The sequence below is a fragment of the Neodiprion lecontei genome, chromosome 1 (assembly GCF_021901455.1).
Source record: "Neodiprion lecontei isolate iyNeoLeco1 chromosome 1, iyNeoLeco1.1, whole genome shotgun sequence".
Classification (NCBI taxonomy): domain Eukaryota; kingdom Metazoa; phylum Arthropoda; class Insecta; order Hymenoptera; family Diprionidae; genus Neodiprion; species Neodiprion lecontei.
The window spans coordinates 22,708,223-22,729,733 of NC_060260.1; the positions used below are offsets into that span (position 1 = coordinate 22,708,223).

At 38.4% G+C, this 21,511-nt stretch overlaps 2 protein-coding genes across 2 annotated transcripts; both read right to left on the reverse strand.

Annotated features, from left to right (window-relative positions):
• Positions 1–8,568: 8,568 nt before the first annotated feature.
• LOC124293296 lies at positions 8,569–11,631 on the reverse strand. Its single transcript, XM_046733624.1, has 4 exons — positions 10,972–11,631; positions 10,679–10,774; positions 10,441–10,605; positions 8,569–9,965 (listed from the first exon to the last, which is right to left on the reverse strand). Exons 1-4 carry the CDS (start codon positions 11,531–11,533, stop codon positions 9,226–9,228), a joined length of 1,563 nt encoding a protein of 520 aa, XP_046589580.1. The 5' UTR covers positions 11,534–11,631; the 3' UTR covers positions 8,569–9,225.
• A 355-nt stretch (positions 11,632–11,986) lies between these two features.
• LOC107228197 lies at positions 11,987–13,191 on the reverse strand. The gene is made up of 2 exons (XM_015669575.2): positions 12,623–13,191; positions 11,987–12,538 (listed from the first exon to the last, which is right to left on the reverse strand). The coding sequence occupies exons 1-2, from the start codon at positions 13,098–13,100 to the stop codon at positions 12,162–12,164; spliced, it is 855 nt and encodes a 284-aa protein (XP_015525061.1). The 5' UTR covers positions 13,101–13,191; the 3' UTR covers positions 11,987–12,161.
• Positions 13,192–21,511: the final 8,320 nt, after the last annotated feature.

Below are 21,511 nucleotides of genomic sequence, written 5' to 3' on the forward strand. Positions count from 1 at the left end.
ATTAAAATATGATCCAAATATGTTTCCAGATACTCCCAGCAACCCAATTAATCCAAAAACAATTCCTCGGGTTGAGTCAGAAGTTTGGTATTTAATCCATTATAACAGATGCTGCTTGGAGGCGATTTCTTCTCCAATATCCGAGTGAAAAATATATATCACGCGTCACCTGGCTACTGAACACATTCTCGGTGATTCAAATGCGTGGCACGTGATGTTGAGAGAATTTATATCTTCACGCTCTTTCATTTATCCTCATTGTTTCACGAACGATGAGAAAAGTCATAACCATGTAATTCCTACGAGAATTGTACAAGCTTGTGTTTAGACGTGCATTGTTCAACGTGGTTACAATTTTGAAAAAATATGTTCAAGACGATGTCTGATTACTTCCTTTGAAACGCTCATTACTTTGTTCAGGGTAAAATTCAAATTTTACAAATGCAGATGAAGAACTGACTGGTCAAAAATGCAACCGTCTCTCCAGCATCCATAAATCTGGTGCAAGCAATTGCATGACATAACTACGGAACATTTACACGCGTGACACAGCAGGTGAAAACGGTATTAGCAGTTGACACTTGTATCACGGAGCGTCTGAACATACCGGATACGTAGCCATGGACAAGAAATTAGTAATCGTTCCTCCAAGAAATAGCTGTAAAGATGAAACGGGATTGGATTAAATGAAATTTGGAAAAATTATAGCTAATTGCAAGCTCGAGAATCATATTTTTAAAAACAGATCAAATGACTTTCACCTAATCTTTATTGACCGTTAAATGCACTTCCCGGAGTGTTTTAGATTCGTGGAAACGAAACTCAAAGCACAGAGGTAATCGATTCGAACTCAGAGTCGCTTCGCAGCGTGACCGCGATTGTCGAAAACCGTGGCCAATATTTCCGTTTCATATGTAAATTTTGAACCGGTTTTGCACACATGTACGTCACATACAGGTAGGTAAGTATCAGCAGCCTTACGTGGCATAGATCCCGCCCAACGCAACTGTTGCAAATGCAAACATATTGTTCCCCTCCTGCAGGAAAAGTCTAGTCGCTAAACGGTGCGTGAATTATTCATGTGTTAATTCTATTTCTATTTGACCTACCCTCAATCAACGAGGACTTGTACAAATTTCTCGTGTCACATTACTTATCTTTAAACATAAACCGCGCAATTCATCATCGGTGCGGGCCACGCTTCTGCGTCAGACGCGACAGTGAAATTAGGGATTCCTAATGCCAATATATTTTCGTGACGGATCAACATGACAGGACTGAGCGAATGTCATTGGCCCACAATCCGCTGCATGTGACCCCAGTGTAGATATACCCATTCGTCAATTCCGGAGATACCATCAACGACAGAGTCACAAGAAAACTTCCGGTGGGATCGCGGTTCGTCCGGACCACTTAAGAACCCAGCTCACATTACTCAGCCGAAAGTCATACGCTGACACGCTAATTACGTTAATTTTAAAGAATTTCCATGAAACGATCGATCCAGTCTAACTAGTCGTCCTGAAGCAGGACTTGACGACGATGCGCACGTACCTTCCTGTCTATTATACGAGCGAACTGATGCAGGCAGTGATTATTCGTCCAACTGCCGAAGAAAGTGATCCAATTAAGGTTCGCGTTTCTGGACCACCGGTGTTCTCAACGTCGAGTCAGTCGTGGTGCAAAACCATTTTCTGAATTTGACCGGGCAATGTGAGGACCTGAGAAACGAGTAACTTTCTCCAGTTTTCAGCGGAGAGTTGTTCTTACCGGGGAATCTGCATCGCGCGCCTCTCGATCACTGGGTTAGCTAACGGTGGAATCACAAGGCTATGACTGTCTCCAACTGTGATCGAACATAAAAACGTAATCGCGATCTGCGGGTGACCAGACATAGGCTCGCTATATAGATATCTGCACCATCCACTGCTCGTCTAACGAGTGCTCGTATAAAATCGTTACAATTAATCGAACTTTATGTCAGTTACGAGGCACGGTTATCCGGGTCAAAGAGTGCGACTGGTTTGAGGACCAGATAGTGTTTAACTTTCTTGTGACGCGGTCAAGGTTGCGGACAGCTACGTGTTAAGTAATTTCCTTCCACAGATTTTGACTACCGGTATAGACGGATCACGAAAGAGCCACGTGTGTATTCTTCGGCCACACGTGGAAGTGCCTGCTGCATTATTCGACGATAATCTCAAAATTTGAAAGACGTGTTTCCGTTTATATTATGCGAGAAATTTTTTTTCGGCCACTTAATATAAAGACTAACGGGATACGGCAAGAGTGACGCGATTAATATGAATATGCACTTAGTCTTAGAACTTTCTATCTTGCATAGTCGCTTGTGTTTAGATATCGTGTCGAATTGGAGATTTTAGACTAAAAATGATATGCGTGACCGTTTTAACTGCCTATTGAGCCGAGTGAGAAGTGACGGTAAATAAATGGAGACACAGGAAACAAAGATTTCAAATGCTTCCTAAATATGTACCATCTTCTGAGAAATTGAAGCTGCAAATCAAGATTGACCTGTCTTGAAGTAGTATGATTACTATTTAGAGATAAAAGTATGCATGATATAATTTGGAGCCAATGGTTATTTTTATTGCCTTGTACCAATGATGAAAGAGGGAAAACGTTAGGAAATGTATGATAAGATATTTTTGAATTTTTAAAAGAAGGTGTGCTATTACTTTTATCGAAATTTCTGAAAAAACTTCCTTTGCTCCGTACTTCAAATAAAAATTGTAGTTCTTCCGGTTCAAAACATCGTGTTGACATTCATTGTCAGAGATAAGGTGTATTGTGATATGAATTTGTTATAAGCATAATTTATTCATTTCATGTGAATTGAAATTATGGCAGATTCAATGATATTGAAATTTATGCTAACGGTCAGTTCTTATTTTCGTATAACATATATTTATCATTTCCGATACATGAAAATGGACAATTGATACAATTGAGTGAAATAAGACTTGTATTTTTGGGTCGAAATCACCACACGTGAAACAGTGCAGACGTTCCTACAAAGATGTTGAGTATTTCATACGACCGTTTTGCTGTGCGTACGCATATGCGCACGTTAATTCGTCGGTCATTTTCCAGGTTAACAAGCGTCACCATAGTGAACAAATTACTTGAGGTCACGTGCAGTCGTAAAGATTTTAAACAGAAATTTTGGTGCACAAGCCCGTGCATTCTGCAATGCCTTTTGTATTTTCCGCGGTGAACGGACCGGTTTTCAATTATAAATACGAATCAGCCTAGTCGAGGATCGGACTGGGATAATACCAATAATCTTCTCGTAGCCACTCTGTTAAATTCAAACTTCAGCCGTCCGATACTCCTTTCTATTTTGTGAATAGTAATAGTGATCTTCGCATGTTGAACGCTTCTTAACATGGATGTGTGGAACCGGAATATCTTTTCTTTTCTCTTGCTTTACATCACGTAGCGATCAGTTTTTGCGCGCCTTTTAGTGAAGCAAAAGGTTTCACTTCGATATTGGGGATTTCCTAACACGTATTAGGCGTCCTGTGGATCAGCTATCGCAAGATCGAATTGAATTCTCACAATAAGTTCCAGGCCCTTCCGAAACAGGGTCATACCCACATAATCATATTGTCAAACTTTATAAGCCTTACTCATCTTATTAATCGAACTCTGGTATTTAACATGTATTCCTGTATTTCTCTCTCTGAGGTCTTTAAAGTATCTCTCTCAAAGAGAGAAAGAAAGAAGTCTCTATATCCCTATCATTTCCAAACTTCATTCGCACACTTTGTTCGTGCGGTTGAAAAAACGAGAAGTTTTGTTAAGTTTACTAAGTTGAGTAATATAAGGGTGCAGAAAAAGTTTCTGAAAATAGAATCGGCAACATTTGTTGAATGCAAATACAATTTAGCACGGAAAGTAATCTATTTCTAATCAACGAGTTTTCCATTACACCGAATAATTATAGTTTAATTTTCTGAGTAAATAGGCGGGTATAACAGGCGAATATATTTCATCGGGATATATTTTCTCGTTCGCTTTATTTTGGATTGTTCGGTAATGTACCGTCACTTGTTACTGATTTCCGAACCGGGTTCAGTCCGTCGCCACCAACGTCTCTGCCTAACGTCATACCGAGAGCTCTCACTGTGTTTCAGAAAGTTCAGCCAAGGACCGAGAGATCGCGTGGTAAATGTTCCAATTTTATACGCGGGACTGATGAACAACAGCGTCTTTTAATTATTGTTGTATTTCCAGTGTTAAAATTTTTTTCGCGTCAAAACGTCAATTTTACCGCATTATCGTGTTTTATCTGGTGAATGCGACGTCTACTAATTTAAAAATTAATCGATTAATGGACTATCTCGTTTCTTTTCTTTTTTTTTTTTAACGGTGCATATGAAAGCAAAATTTCGTCAATTTCAGTATTTAATCTGAACAGCGGACAAGATTTTTGATAATTCATAGTTTCATTAAAAATATTTTTCAATATTAGGTGAAAATATTCATTTATCTTTCACTTATTGTATCAAATAGGTATCTCACAATTATTAAGTAAGACAATGATGTAATAACTGATAATTGATCACATAAATTGATAATGTATTGCGTTGTTCATGCGAGTGAAAAAAAAAAAACGATTGTGAAGAAAAATAATCGAGTCGGTCGATTAATCGATAGAAAATATCCAATGATTTTTTTCGGTCATTCTTAGCTGATAGGCTGAATATCTGTTCTTCGCTTACCCATTGGCTGGATAATATTTTATTTATTTATTTTACTCGCGCATCGATTTGATGGCTGTGCTGTGGTTGCAGTCGATATCACTTCGTGAGGTCGAATCAATTTGGAAACTGATAGAATTTGGAGACTAAAAGAATTCATTGTTAACACGTTTTTAGACACGATCAACGTGAATAATATCTTACAATTTTGACCTGATGACTGATAGGGCAATTTGTTTAACCGAGAAAGCTTATTGTGAAGGTATTTTTTACAGATGGCAATTTGCATAGCTCATTGGTATGGATAATATCGTGCAATTATGCTACAGAATTTTACAGTTTGTGTTCAATCGAGGTATGACGGGCCATTCATGTTAACAATTCGACCAATTTTTACAGCTTGTTTGCATTTCATTATTTACTGTGGGTTATGTCACGTTGAGTGACACCTGTGTAAACGTGCGGAAATCGATTCCTCCACAGCTAATTTTTCTCTCCAGCCAGTTACTTTGGAAATGGAGAATAATTAGCTGTCGCGGAATCAATTTCTGCATGTGTATAAGCACAGAGAATACCCTTAAATTAAGTTATACAGATGAAAATTTTTTATTTATTTTATCTACATTCATCCATCCATCTATTCATCTATAATTAAAAAGTAGATGGAGATGAAGTTTTTTTCAAGAAATGTTGCCAATCATTCGCCGACTTCGTGTCTGACATTTTATCCTGATTGGACCGGATCATCGATCTTGGTTATTTTCATCTCTGTTCGAAAATTATCAATCCGTCATTATGTGAATCACGCGAAGAAGTTTCTATGCACGTAATTTACGTGTGCTGGAGTTGGTAATTATAACGGAAAAGAATTTGTCGAATTTTTTACTAACAATAATAAATTAATGATAAACATATATTGGACAATAATTTCAAAATCACGTGAAGAAGCTGATAGAAACATAAGTGATTTGTGCTGTCGGTTATTACCAGGTTTCAGATGAGTTCATATTTGTATACCGAATGACGATGAAATTTGTTTGCGTTGATCACATGATGATGTAAAACATATCATTCATGATGAATTGAGATGACATTGAGTAAAAATAATGATCACGACGACGGTGAAAAAATAAATTGATAGCTTCAGAATAGATAAATAGTTCGATTTTAAAGTGTAGTTTGACAGTTTCAGGAGATTTAGTTCAATTGTTTGATTTGAAAGTGTTACTAGATATAATAGTATAGCATTTATCACTTCTGATAATTGGGGATCGACTGTATATTAACAATAATCAACCGTATATTAACAATATAATTAAGCGTAACGAGGTATGTCCGAAAACAATTCATCAGATATACAAGGACAAATATATTTTATTTTCAAAAATTGGAAATGAAATGAACAGATAAGAAAATTTGGTATAAAGACTAGAAAGTATTAATTCTTATAATGAAAAAGTGGAATTAGTAATTTTTAAAAAATTTTTTACAATAATAGGTGAGGATAGAAAAAAAATGAAGATGTTGAAATTTAGTCATCGGAGTATCAGACGCCATAACATTTGATTCAAGCTATGATTTTTTGTATTGCTCCCTATTAGCTCTAAAATATCTGTCTGATTTTTTGCAAATTTTATTTAACCAATCACTTTCTAATTGTGAATAATTTAATCATTCAAAATCCAGACATCAAATGGTAAGATGTTCGAAGACTAAATAATTCATAATTTGAAAAGAGTATTTAGTTTAGAAAACACGAAATCAACTATAAAAATGTTTTACAGCTAAAAAGAAACAATATGAAAAATAATTTGAAAAATCACAGACAAAATCAGAAATTATGATATCTAGGATGAATAAGGTGAATTGAAGTACAAATGACAGAGTGTAAGAAATGTCATATTACACAAACAGTTAATAAGTATTGAAATCATATGGGGCATTCCACGCCAATTCAACCTGGGTTTTACCCTTGATCTCTCAAATTTGGCGCGTGATTTTTTCTATGATTGTTCTCATTTTGAAAGGTACTCTGTATTTTTTTTCGACTCAATTTGAATTTTCGACAATTTTTAGAAACGATTTTATCGACGGACCAAAATTAAAAATTTGAAAAAATTCTGGAAGATACTGCGTCAAATATCACAAATTTTAAGCTTCGACCCGGGATGGGCCAATTTTTCCTTCTCACTGTTGTTAGGCTTTTTCCAAAAAAAAAACGTTAAAAAAATTAGAAGCGAAAGTCATTTTACTATGGATGGTTGTTGAAACATTTTTATATTTCGCATGGGATTTTTGAAAAGTTTTTCAGATTTTTCGGAACCATTTTCCCCTTTTGTAATTTTTTTTATTGGCATAATTAAGAAGAAAAAAAAATGTTGAGAAGTGAATCACTTCTCCACCGGGACGCTTTCGAATAACATCTTGACACCCGATAGAAGATAAAAACACAACTGAGGATGGCTGGCCATGCCCGGCCGAAACGTTTTGGTTTTTATAAATAAAAGTTTTTTCTACATCGACCTTCACACCCAAAAGTACCACTCTATCCTGTTCGCTACAAAGGTCAATAAAATTCCTTCAAATGTTACCAGAAAGTCTAGTATCTGTTACTATAATTCTTTCTCATTACGATCACTGTTACTATATTTTCTTGTAACTGTGGCGAAATTTTAATTCTTGTGCAATAATAAAGTGACGTAAAGCCTTACTTAATTAAAAAAGTACAGTAAACCGAAGAAACTGATTTTGCATTGCAATTACCAAAAAAGGATCGACAATAGCGCAAAATGGTTACGCGTACCTCGTTGTTCGTAATCCCAACAATATTCAAACCGTTTTTTTAACGATACCTGTTTTACTGAATTTTTCCAGTTGCTATGACAAATGAAATTTTTCTCAGTGTATACTAAAATACGCCCTCTAGAGATGGCTTCGGTGAAATTTCGAACAAAAATCGATTATTTAATTCTTACACGATTCAAAAAAGTCGTATGAAAAATCCTTTCACGAATTTTTAGGTTATGGTATTAAATGTATTGAAAAATTGTTTTAACCTCCTGAGATGAAAATGTATGCACAAGGAACCTTTCGAAAAAGATTCTGCTCACCGGTGCGAAAAATTCCTTACGCATACACCCTCATCGCATGAGATTGAAACTTTGTTCCATTACATATGATATCATAACCTAAAAAGTGGTGAAAGGATTTTTTTTATACGAGTTCCAGTATGTAACAGTTCAAACAGCCGGCCTGCTATTAGAATAAAAATGAGAAAAGTAATTGAATACAAGTAGTGTGCGTTGACGAACAAGTTTCGCCGGTTTCCATTTCTGCGAGAACACGCGGAAGCGTTAACATATACGAGTATTTCGTACCTCGTGTTCCACATTTTCAAACTTTTTACACATATCTAGTTTTACAATCGATATTCTTTCTTAAACAAAGACTAGTCACATTTTGTCTGAAATCATTAATAAGAACATATCAGTTTTAATACGTATATGTATAATTATAAAGGGAAAAAAACATCTACGACGATCAAATTTATGTAATGAAAACGTGGTACAACGGTCTGACAAAATTGTCACCAAAAAGTCAGCTTGCTTTTCTACCAAAGAACTCCAGCACCTCTTTCAATAATAACAAAAGAAGGTATAGGCTGGGTCAGAAAAAAAGGGAAATGAAACTGTTATTACGTTAAGAAAGACTAGTCACAAAAAATTGTCGATTAAAATTGAAAAGAACACTTATATATAATCATCCGTATTTCAATCACGTAAACGATGCTCTTGAAAATAATTGATATTTCCAATTTCATCTTAACAAATATATATACACCTATGAGTCATTTATTTATTCAACATAAGAAAGGAAAATATACATAGTTGACTGAAAAAGAAGGAATTTCACTCTAACTAGAATTAAAACAAAATTTGATCAGGCTTACATCCATCGATTTCATGCCTAAATAATTTTATTTCTCGTTAGAACCCTATATCCTTAATAATAATAAGTTTTCTTTTTCTTCTCTTGTGTTAACGGAATATTTCTTCTGATAGATAACAACCGGTACAAGTAACAATTTTGAAAATTTCAATGAAGTCTCCCTCCAAATTCGTAAACAGAAATTATGAGACTTTTAGTAATAGAATTTTTGTCCTCTTTAATTAATCCGTGCATTCGAATTTATACGACCCGAAAGAATGAATATTCTGGAAACAAAGAATGACGTTCACACAGCTTATGCGATTAATCAAAACAATATTGTCAACATTCTTTTTGCTTACAGCGTACCTTACAAAAAACAGAATTTCGGAAACATAGTAGGCTATAATATTATAGGTTTTAGTGTGTGTATCACATACTAAGACGATATATTCCACAAAGATAAATAATATGAGCACATAAGTAAATGAAAAAATAACTGAATAATCATGTAAATAAATAGGTGACACATGAACACATAATGAATTGCAACCATTGAAAACTGGGAATATCAGAAGCCGTAGGGTACAATATTTCCATCCTTCATGAGCCTTCCGTAAGCCTGATGATTCCGTGGGTACTCGTAGTTGATGTCGAACGAATCTTGACCGGGACGTTCCACTTGACCCGTTCCCACGGGATATTGCTGATTAGCCGTCCATCGTTTAGCAAGTTCAAATTTCTTCCACTCATCAGCGTACACAGGATTCGAAACGCTGTCCTCGAGCAAGGCATTGCGGGTGTTCTTGATGGGAGCAACGCGGTAACTCGACCGCATGGTAATAAATTTGCTCTGTTGCAATGGATCCGTTATGGTTTTATTTTTTTCCGTTTTGCGAGACGTCGACTGACTTTCCAATGTTACCTCTGCTGAACCGTTACCAACGTCGGGCCTGTAGATGGGACTAACGATTTGATACACGGGAACTTGCACGTCGGTTCTTTGCGTCTTCTGGTGATTCGTGTTATCAGAATCTGGCTTATCGACCGTAGCTGCAGGTACGCCACTCGCTTTAGTGACTCCTGGTAGCTCTATTTGCGAATCGGAATTTGAGGTAGATGGATAGGCGTCGAGACTACGACCCCATCCTCCTGATCCACCGCTACCCCCACTATCCCAGCCTCCAGCTGGTGCTCCATAGCCACTCGACGGTGGAGGGGCACCATAACTGTCCATCGGAGCTGCGCCGCCGCCGCTGCCACCCGCGGATTTTGTTAGTAGAACGATCTCCTTTAGCGGGGCGCTGCCTCCTGGGAGAAAGTAAACAATGAATTAAAGAGAACTGTTTCATCGAATGTCGGTAAGGTGGTTGTTCTTGAAGCCGTGAAAGGCAGTTCGAGGACAGTATTTATATACAGCCATCGCTGAGGTAGGAGAATGCGGTGAGCATTGACAATGTCAAGGGACGGCGGGCAGTTGTGCCGATAAAAAACTAATTATATAGCTTGGTAACTGAATATCGAGGGACAGTAGGTCACTGGGTTAACAAAGATTTAATTATGTGACTTTGCCGAAGGACTCAAATCGCTTCAAAGTTATTCATATTTTACTTATGCACATAATGTGCGTTAGGATTATCTTGAATTTCGTCGAACCTAATTAGTTTGACGAAGATGACAAACCGGGTTTCCGCTGGCAGTGAATTATTGTCTGATCATGTGACATGACACTTTCGGGAAGTGAAAACAACGTGACATTAAATTTTCGTTTTTTTAGTAAACTTACCACCTCCACCTCCCCCTCCTCCTCCCTGCCATGGACCACCACCGCTGCCCCCACCAGCACCGCCCTTTTTCAAGTCCATCAGCTTCTGAATTAGCATCCATTTTGAAATCATCAATGACATTCCAGCCATCATCATACTTTTCATTGCCGTCATACCCATCATCCCTGTACGATATGAATTGTTATACTTTGGTTCAAATTGAAGATTGATAATGTCATTGAAGAGCTAAATTCATACCCATCATTTTCATCTTCATCATCATCAGCATCATCATCATCATCTTCTTGCATTTACCACCGCCACCCTTACCCCCTTTGCCAGCTTTTCCTCGACCTGGTCGCGTGAAGTCAATAATATTTTTGGATATTTGAGTAGCGTACAACACCCAGCACGTGACATTTCAAAAAAGTAATCGTACAATAAGTTATACACGTCTTTAATCATCCTTACGCGATTTTTCATTTACTAAAACCTAATTAGTTCCCTTCATGACTAGTATGTACTATATGTGTCAGCTGTAGTTTACGTACCTTCGACCAAACCAGTCTCATCGAACATCACATCAATCTGGTTTTTCTTCTTATTTCCCTGGATGCTCGGTAGATTGATCCGTAAGGCAAAGACGTCAAAAAAAGAATCGATATCCTGGCTAATAACGTCACTCATCTCATGGTTGAGATCGAACGATCTGCTCTCCCCAATTTCTTCCGCAACCTCCTTAGTTCGAACAAGTTTTACCCAATTCCCAAGCAACGTGATCTCCTTCAGACGTCGAATTTGGTCCAAGAAGTTATGAAATCTCTGCTGAACACAATTCAAAGATAGGTCCAAAACGCAGATACCGATGTCTTTGGCGGGAAAGCTGGGAAAATCGTCCTCTCGGTCGGTATGATTGCGAAACGGAACGATTTTCAGGTCCAGCTTGATGCCGTTCTTCTGGTATTTGAATATCGGTCTTTCCGTGGGTATCGGTGAATCATAGGGTTCAATATCTGGCTCATAATCCAACGATTGTATTTCGTTTCCCGTAATTCGGCCAAACACAACACCGTCAACGAAGAAAAGACACGCGGTAAGGAAGAGAATTTTCATGTTGTTTTCCGGTGACTTGCGGGCGACTGGAGCTGCTTCAATGTCACGGTGTCACTAGCGATCTTTACGTATTTCATGACCATTTATATACAATGGGATTTATGTCATTCGGGCATCCTCCTTGATTTTTTCCCTCGTTATTGTCACGATTGTCATTTGCTTCCTCTAAGTGAGCCGTACTTCGTACAAACGGGCAACGGTTTCGTGCGCAGTTAGCGTTGGTGGTTACTAAATTATATGACCTTGCAAAAACATTGCGTACAACGGCGCCGCTATGGTTAATATATTATTAAACGTCATTCGCCTAGAACGATTCGCGCACAATAGCAGGCTAGCATGTCATCAGCCCATGATACCGCATTGTAGTTGTTTCCGTGAGAGTATTCTCGTAAGTTCGCCAAATAGGAAAGAATAGATGAGGATTTTATTAGTAAAATAGTGTACAAAAATGAATTATCGTAACAAAACTATTAATATGTATTTATAACATGGTGATAACGATCACAAATCTATACAACAATTATTATTACCGTAGGCAGAGAGTCCTCTGTAATAAATAACACTACAATTATACATAAATAACGGGGTATCTTAAACTATTTTTGGTCATTGAGCATTCTTTTCGCAATTAGTTCTGAATCGATCGACGATCCCTGACATTTCCGTACTTCAACACGGCGTCCTGCAGGGAGTCATGAACGGTATCGAGAGAGCGTCCGTATCCGGAGTGTCCGTAACCATGGCCATGGTGTTCCTCAGAGCTGTGAGTATGTGCTGACGAATATACGGGCTTGCTAACGATTTCGTATGTCGTCTTCTTCTCGCCACCGCCAGCAAGTGATTTGAGACCAACGATTGCTGACAGCATAAGTGCCATGAGACCCGTCATCAAGGCCTTACCAGCGAGCAGAGCCAGAGCGCCGAATCCAACCGCACCAAGGGTTCCCTTCATCATGAGAAGACCGGCCATCAGGCCGCCCATGCCACCCTTGTCCTTTTTACGACCTGCAATAGAAAAATGATACCGTTGAAATCAGTTGCGAAAAGTGGAAGGCGATTCATGAACATGACTGTGTTTGCAACTCATACCTGTTTCTACGTTCTGATTTCCGCCGAAGCCCAGCTGACTAAGAGCTTCTTCATTAAAACTGCGAGCAGCTTCGAAGGTCCTGGGGTCGAATAGTTTGATCGAGATCGCATGACTGTTGAGGTAGCTTCCGACCTTGTGAACTAGAAACGCGTCAAGTCTCTTGTCGACGTCATTCGGAAAGTCCCTTGCAAGATTTGCGACGACTTCCGAGGCCGGAACATCCTTGGAATTAGTCTCTTTGACCAGAGAGACCCCTGGAAGTATTCCAAGGTCCTTGGTCTCTGATAACTTGTCCACGAAAGATACCACGTCCAGTTTCAAGCACGTTGCACTGTAGGATTTGTTGCAGTCCTTGTTCAGGGAGGAAGATAGGGTTTCCGGAGATTCCTCGACCGATTGTCTGGCCGTACGCTGCTCAATTTCCGCGTACGAAGCACCAAGGAGTGCCAGGAGCGAAACCACAACTAACCACTTCATCGTGAAAACTCGATATATTTACTATTAATGATATCACCGGATTGGGATCGGTATTAAATGATGAATGGTTATGATCGGATGAGATGCGTAGAGTGCACTGAATATACAGCCGAGTACTTGCCAGTATATATAGCAAGACTGACTGTCTTTTTTCTCGCTTTTGTCCGTTCATACATTCTCTAGAGCAGAGCACCACTCTTGCAACTCTCTTCTTAGCCACGCCGTACCGAGGCGTAGGACGCGATAGTGGGGCGTCAAATAGAGCGGAGAATTCAAATCTGAGTCAAAATTACAAAAAACGTGACGCGTAAAAAGAAAATGAAAACAAACGAAACAAAGAGAACTCTTTCAAGTGCTCGAACAAGTATTGTCTGATTCGAAACAGGCGCTGCAGCCTTCCACAAGCGGATTCCCTTCAATTGCGCCTTTGACGATACCAGGCAAGCTAAGTCGGCGATGCCAAGTGAAAGAGGAAACTATGGCCCGTTGCCCATGTGATTCGAGACGCGTTGACGATGAAACGCATTCCATAATTAATTAGTGCAAAAGCAATGTCCGCATTTCCGTGAAACACAAGCATAAATTTATTGCTTTCTTGTTTTGCCTCCCTGTAAATCGTAACGGGATACGATACCGAGAATTTTCTTTCGTCCTTTTTTGAATTATGAATGACGAAACCGGGCATTGAAAATAGCATCATCGCTTTGGAAGGTGTCGAATAAAAAGTAGGAATAGCGACGAATAGCGACAAAACTTTTGACGGGTGACTTGCCATACGAATAACATAGCGCGCTGCCAACTAACAGGCTGTAGCGATACTCTCATTGTCAAGGTTTAGTGAAATCGGTAACAATAAGGTGACTGTTCCAATTTTCTCCTAATTCCACATTTTTCCACTGACCGAAATACTGTTTCATTTGCGTCCAATCCCTTGGTCCACAACTCACTTTCTTACAAGTTCGGAAAAGGCTAATAATGATCCGGTCCACGTATATCTGCACGGTTGTAATTGCTGATATTGACATATGACCAAGTCTATCGTACAATGAGAAGAACACAGAAGAGCAAGGAATGAGATCACGTGGAGAAAGACATTCCGAAATCATCTTACTTCCTCTCACTGCTTCAGACATGTTTAACGGCGATCGAGTTTTTGTGCAAATTACTGCGCAAGGCAAGCGTCTCTCTATTTTTCAATCTTAGTTTATTCGCTATCGCGAAACGTTAAGAATATGTTAAGCACGATAATAGCGGGAAAGTGTGATAAATTGCGAAATATATTGTCTGGGTTGGAAAAGTGCTCATGGGAGACAGATGAGGGGAGTATATGACCCTAATGATACTTGAAATTAACCCAGTTTCCGTGGAAGCCCTCTCTTGTGTATTTTGGCTGATCATCGAACCGTTGCGAGCGAGAAAGTGTACGATTTCCACGCAAACAGAGAAGTGCAATAGTTGTACAGCTCAGCAGTCTTCCTTGTTCCTCGGTCGTGTTTCCTTGACCACCTATTTCTGAACGCTATGTTCTTTTTGCGATCATTCTTATTTCGTCAATAAACGCAACTGGGTACTTACACTACTTACAATTGATCTAGTTGCACATAGATATGTATATCAAGGCTTGGCCTTCACCGTCTCGCATGGTCAGTGACAGTAGCTGCAAAGGCAGCCACTGGCTCGCCGGCCCCGTCAGGCCGTCGGGCCCCTTCAAGTGAAGGGTAACGCAACCGTCTCATCGGACTCTCTTTGCGCTCATATTTCTCGCAACAACTGGGCCGATCTGTCTTTCGATTCAAGAGACTCTCAGTCCTTCCCATGGCCCTGTTGTTCGTCGTAAAACTAACTTTCAGATAAAACCTAATTGAGCACTGCCGCGACTCTGATCACCTTAGTTTCTATGTTCACTCGAAACGCTTTGTGCGGAACCCCACCTGATCTCTTTTGTAGTCAGTCCATTTTACAAAACCGCGATTGTCTCGTTACGAGACTAGTGGGAAGATATCGACATAAATTTATTTCTAAGTTAATCAACAGGAATATCATGAGCAAACTCCAATTAATTCTAAAAAAGCATATGGATTCTTTACTCCGGCAAAACGATGTCTGTAAAACAAATAGATATTTAGGTATTGTAAAACATGCTTGCATTCGTTTATCAACGACGACTCAGCATTGTTATTTCGATCAAAAACTTGTAGGCAGCAAAACGTTGCAATTGTTATTTCCTTGGTACCTAACCTCCGGCGATTTCATTGAATTTCGTTGCTTTAGAAAAATACAGTCACTAACTAACTTTGGTGATGTCAGTGTGTTATTTTTGCATCTATTTGATGTACTCACACTGTTTAGGGACGACATGACACAACGCGAGCAGTTTCAAGATCAATTATAAGCGCTTAATGAACACTAGCATGTCGGTGAGAGCAGCTCTCTATCATCAACGGAAGTTGAACCTACCCTCTCCAAGTGAATTAAACTCGCAGAAGCGTGAAGTTATAGTTTTTGAACGAAGCACACGCGAGCCATGCAATAACCGCTCTATTTACCGGTAATTCAGCTTTTCCTGCTAATTAATCAGCGATTCAAATTGTTGGCACGAGTCCGCGTGCTAAATTTCCAACGCTGACAATCTGAATCTATCTTAAGAAAGCCCGTTTTCCCGGCAGAGATTCGTTCTAGAGATTCGGTGGGGCAGAAACTAGCGTCGTTTCTTCGGCGATCAGTAATCTCATTCTTGAACCGCTAATTCCGCAGAAACAAGATACGTGAGCATAGAAGATCGGGAGCACGCGAGCTTATGTTTCCAGGATGCATATCTAGTGCAATTCCAAGGTCAATCTGAGAGATGAAACCGAGACTACAACGGACCGTGTAATCAACCACATATAATAAAATTGTATTCCTGTATTGTGACATTGATGCTGGATAAGTTTTTTCAAATTTCAAGTCTGCTGCAATCAGTGCTGCATACGATTGCGGACAGTGTTGACTCCTGATTGATTCAGAAAGTAAATTGCTATTTAAATCCGCGGTGACTGATGATAATTTGATGAGAGAATGTAACAGCCGATGCACCTTGCTTATTTGAAGATGGTTATTTATAGCTAAAGCACCATTGATGGATGAAGTTCGTTATCAATCATTAAAACTAAAATGAATTGACTGTATTAGCTCGATAAATTACACCTTTCAGTCCGTCAATAGCGGAAGGACATGCATGCTGTCATTCAGTCTCAAGAAAAATCTTGCAACGTGCAATGCCAATTATATAGCAATGCATCTCAAATGGTCGCTGGTTGATTACGCTAATTTTTGGTACTTATGGAAATATGTAGCATTGTGAATTTAGATCCAGACTTTATGAAAATTGTCTGAGTTTATCGATCATCGGCAATTAATGGTAATTGCCTGGATATAAAAAGACTGTCAGCCGATAGCAGAATTCCTAGAGCATGGCACAATTCGTCTGATTGATCGCTTTCAATTCTTAGGATTTGGCACACTTGAGAAAAAAAATCACTATTGCATAAATCGAGAAATTGTGGAAGCCTAGTTGCTTTGCTGAGAATTGGTCACCTCTTCATTTCTGTAAAATTTCCATCAATTTGTGGTAATCGAGCAATTAAATTAGGTTTCAGTAATCTGAATTTATGTTCTTACAGCTATTACTCTTTTTTCTACTTAACTTGAGGCGGGGTGGTAGAAGGCTGAGAAATAAATTTTTTAATCATTTTAAAATGTGATTGAAATCGAAAATTTTGCTTTTTATTAGGTTAACTTCTGTGTCATTGCCATGAAAATATATTTTTGCCAAACGTGAAACACAAACTGGAAAATTTTCCCCTCGGCTAAAATCACTTCGAATAAGATCTCTCCTTCCTAAAATCTCCTTGGAAGATCATCCCTGGCTGAAATCTCCAGGATATTGAATAGTAAATTAATTAACATAAATAAATTAGACTAATATATATACTTAGTGTACGAAAAACCTGATGAAATAAATGAATAAATTAAAATGAATGTCCGGGGAAATTCTATGTTGCCGGGCATCATGTCTGGAGGAATTTCTGAGTGGGGCAATTATTACTGGGGGGGGGATTCATTCGCTTGGATATTGTCCGGGAAATTCGTCCAGGGAGAATCAATCCAGTGGTGTTCAGTCCTAGAACCCCATATTAGATATACAATCGTAATTTTAAATTTAATGGGGGACTTCGGTGAAATTTTTGCCAAAAATAATTTTTTATTTATCAACTTATTTAAAAAAGACGTATAAGAAAATCTGTGACCCAATTTTTAACTTATGGTAGTATAGGCTTTGAAAAAACATTGTAAGCCTCCTGCGGTAAAACTGAGGTTCTACCTACCGCTGTCAAAAATTCCTTGCGTATACACTTTTACTGCAAAAGAATAAAAATTTTGTTCAAAGTCTGTTCTGCCAGAATCTCAAAATTGTTGTAAAGCCTATCTGATAAGACAATTGTCAACCGATAATTAAAGTTTCACCAAAGCCTCCTCTTAAGACAATAAAATTTTTTCAACAGAGCCTCAGTAATTAGTTTTACTTACGTGCATGGTGGCAATTGCATGGTACGGCATGTTTTCATGGTAAAAATTGCGGTAATGAGGGCCTTATGTACCCAGAAACAGCATATTCCTGTAGGATAAAAATGTTTCCAGATAGCTACCTGCAATAAAGGACATAAATTATTTTTAATTCAATAGAATGTCTGCACATTGATCAATACGTAGACATTTTAATCAAACAGAATATTTCGCAAATTTATTAATTATTTAGCTTATACAATGGGAATTGGAACAATTTCAAAAGTGTATTTATCAATATACGCTGAGTGGCCTGGGAGGTAAGTATTTTCGCAAGACGTCAGTACAAATTAATACCAGACAAGTCGTGTTTTATGGACAATATATTTACAACAACAATGAGCTCGAGTGTCTGGTGAAAAATTATAAAATAGTATAGAAACTCATTAGAAATTGTTTTCCACGAAAGAACTTCAATTCAAAGCCCAAAGAAATTAGTTACAGTAATCAAAACGGTCATTAGAATTTTTCAAAAGCCGCTTATTATCGTGTGATGCTGACAAGTAGGTAGGCGTGCTTAGTCGACCGTGAGACAAGCAGATATCACATGCTCACAGTGAGAATGCTGAAGTTACTGAACACAAAATGCAGGATTCTTGATGAAAAATACGGTATTGTCCCTAATTTTTATCTATCAATTCATATAAATGTGTCTAGAACAAATCTTTTTGGTTGCTTTACGACGTCTCAAAACAACGTTTAGAACACCTGCTCAAGTATGTCATTTGGCCTATCAATTTAAATTTTAGTTTCTTATCTCTTGGGCCATATGACGCGTATAAACAGACATGTGCAATCGGTATGTCATGGAATTCGTCAGATAGCGGGTACAATTTATGTCAAACTCTCAGAAGCTAGAATAAGTTGCACATAAATACAGAATTTGTACGGAGGCGGAGTGTATGACAAACTGCTAGTATATTGGCGATAACCAAAAACCGTTTGAGATTCATGAGCTCTACGTTTTGACAAATTGTTTCATAGAAAGATTAGAAAGTGAATAAATTTGCTGAGTAATTTATAAATCAAAGCAGTCAGGCACATCTTTCGTCAATCAAAAAAAAAAAAAAATGGGTAAACGCAGGCAAAGTATTACAAAAATTGTATGTTAGATTAATGAATTCTCAATGACTTAAGAAACCATTTTGAAAAGAATTATGATTGAGTGAGTAAAATAACCACCGTTTTATGAGAAGCCACCACGTCATTCGCTGCGGTACTTCAGATATCATTGTAACTATAGTATATTAACCGGTATAGCGATTGTGGATCTTCTCCGAGAAATTTATGTTTGGCCGCTACCTTCAGATCGTAAAAGAGAAACGCTTGCTGCATCGGCAAGACCTGCAGAGGATCGAAATGTTCGGTAAGTTACCGACATCTGGTTAAAAAACTGATCACGAAAACAAGTTCGCCACAGTTGTTCTTTTAAATTCGATTTCAGCAGCCTACGGTTTGGAGGTAAAAAGAATGCAACTTCATAGTGATATGATACTAAGATTAGTAAGTACAGGCAATCTCTCGATCTAGTTTAAAGTGCGTACGACGGTACCGGAACATGAACCAGTAACAACGGTCATTTTTAAACCTCCATGAATACCCTACATATTCTCATCCCACAACATAAGGCTCCGATCATAATTTCATATGTAGGTCATCGGATTATACGGCTCTTTCCAATTTGTGGAGGATACGGTTGAAGTGAACTTGGATTCTTATGTGTTGCGGTATGGCATTTCTCGCTTTAAAGTGACTTAAGAGTAGGTATTTTACAATGTAGACCAAGTATAAGGTCACTGAATACCAAGATCAGGCATTGATTGTGATTTTCACACTTGATTATCATGATGAAATCCCACTTCTCTCTACGTTCTTAACAGATTCATTTGTATTAACGATATTTCTAGACTTGCTGATATCTGAAAGGGATAGCAATCATGATTTTAGATGTCTTACAATTATTATTGGGACATGACGATGACTGCTGGTAATACATTTAACACAGCTGAATCTGTTTGTAATACCAATAAAGAAGAGGTGCAAATTTATTTGTGAATTTTTTCTTTCGTTCTCTACCAAACTAACGGCTAATAGTACCGCAATTTTACGCTACGAGTTGTAAGCATATTTTCTTACTTTCAACGACTCAATTACCACTTAGATTCACTTTCTGTAAGTGTTCCAAATTTCAAAGTTAGTGTGATATGTAACTAGCTGTATATGTTTCTTTGCTAGCTGACAAGTTTCTTTTTCAATGTAGTGACAGCGTCAAATCCGGTAAGTGTATTTCTTAAATCCTAATTTGCATATTATTGCACAGTCACGTACACATATTTTTAAAGTCGGTATCATCACTTTTGTATAATCTAACCTGCCATTATCTAAGTTTCACAGATTAGGTACATCAGTAAAAGGTTGAAACAATAGAGACAGCTCATAGCATGCAGTTATTTCTGATATTCAGGTCGCAAGCATAAATCAGAATCGAGACCTACAGCTCGAAAACTAATTCTGGAAGAGGTGCTTTAATGTGTTGCTACATTTTTTTTGTAGTTGTTCCAATTTCAAGTTACACTCAGTATCTTACCAGATTATATTCAGCCACAGCCTGATGGGAATCGAACGTCATCTTCAGACTAGTTATCCCCACAGGCTTGTTTCTCTATACGATACTTTGTCTTTCTGATACGCAACACGATCCACTTCAGAATTCTGACTGCTTATCATACTAAAGGATTATAATGTCAAGTAATTCTAATATATTACTCTTTTAATCACACATAAGTATCGAATTTCATGATAGTTTCGTATCTGTGTTTTGCCATATGAATATCATTCATTGTCAGTGAGGTATCATGACAGATTTCTACACAATGTAAAGACCGATCGGAATAGCAAAAATTGAAAATATAATGTGCTCATGACTGCTTATTCAAGTTATATGAAAAAAGCTAAAGCGGAGAGCCTGGGTAATGAATCCCCGAATGTCATGGTATGATAATATTTGAATAAAGTAAGAGGCAAGAGTGCAGCGTAGGTACTTTTATGAATTATAGAACCATCGAAATAGTTTTGGATAGTGCTCCCCACCTGGGCATCGTAGATTGAATAAAATGATTAAGGCCTTGATAAGTTGAACATAAGTCTTCAATTTTACGAAAAAATCAACAACTCGACTTTGTTTCGTCTTAATCATAATAATTCGTTATTAAACAACCGTTGGCCATAGTAGAAGAATGTAGGGCCGGGAGTTGATATTTTACACGCTGGCAGAGTAGGTGTAATAAAGTAGTATGAATATCTGATGTTTGACCCTGAATCGCTAGTATGGCTGGTGCATTGATCTCGAGCGCGTGAAGTGGTGCGAGCACCTGTCGTCTCCGCAGGTATTATATACCTGCGGATCTCCCACAACTACAACCAATTCCGTTAGGCGGTTGTATGACGCAGCAGTTACCCCACCACAGCCTGAAACCTGTTCAGTGAGCAAGGTGGAGGAGTAGATGGAGTAGGAGAAGGTGAGGATGTAAAAGGAAATGGTACGAGTTGCTGCTCCGAGGCAACGACCCAGTGACCCTCATCACCGAGCTGACCAAGACTAGGGAACGTAGAGTACCAATGAAAACCAAGGAAGCTGATCGTGACTTCACTGAAATTCACTCCCACCTTGGGTTCCAGACTTGTGGCGTTCCCCACTTTGAGACGAATGACCCAGTGACCCGTTTTCCGATGCCTACTCCAGGACGTCGTCCGGGGCGCCAATGAGAACCTCCGAGCACTCACACCACCGCAGAAACTCCAGCCAA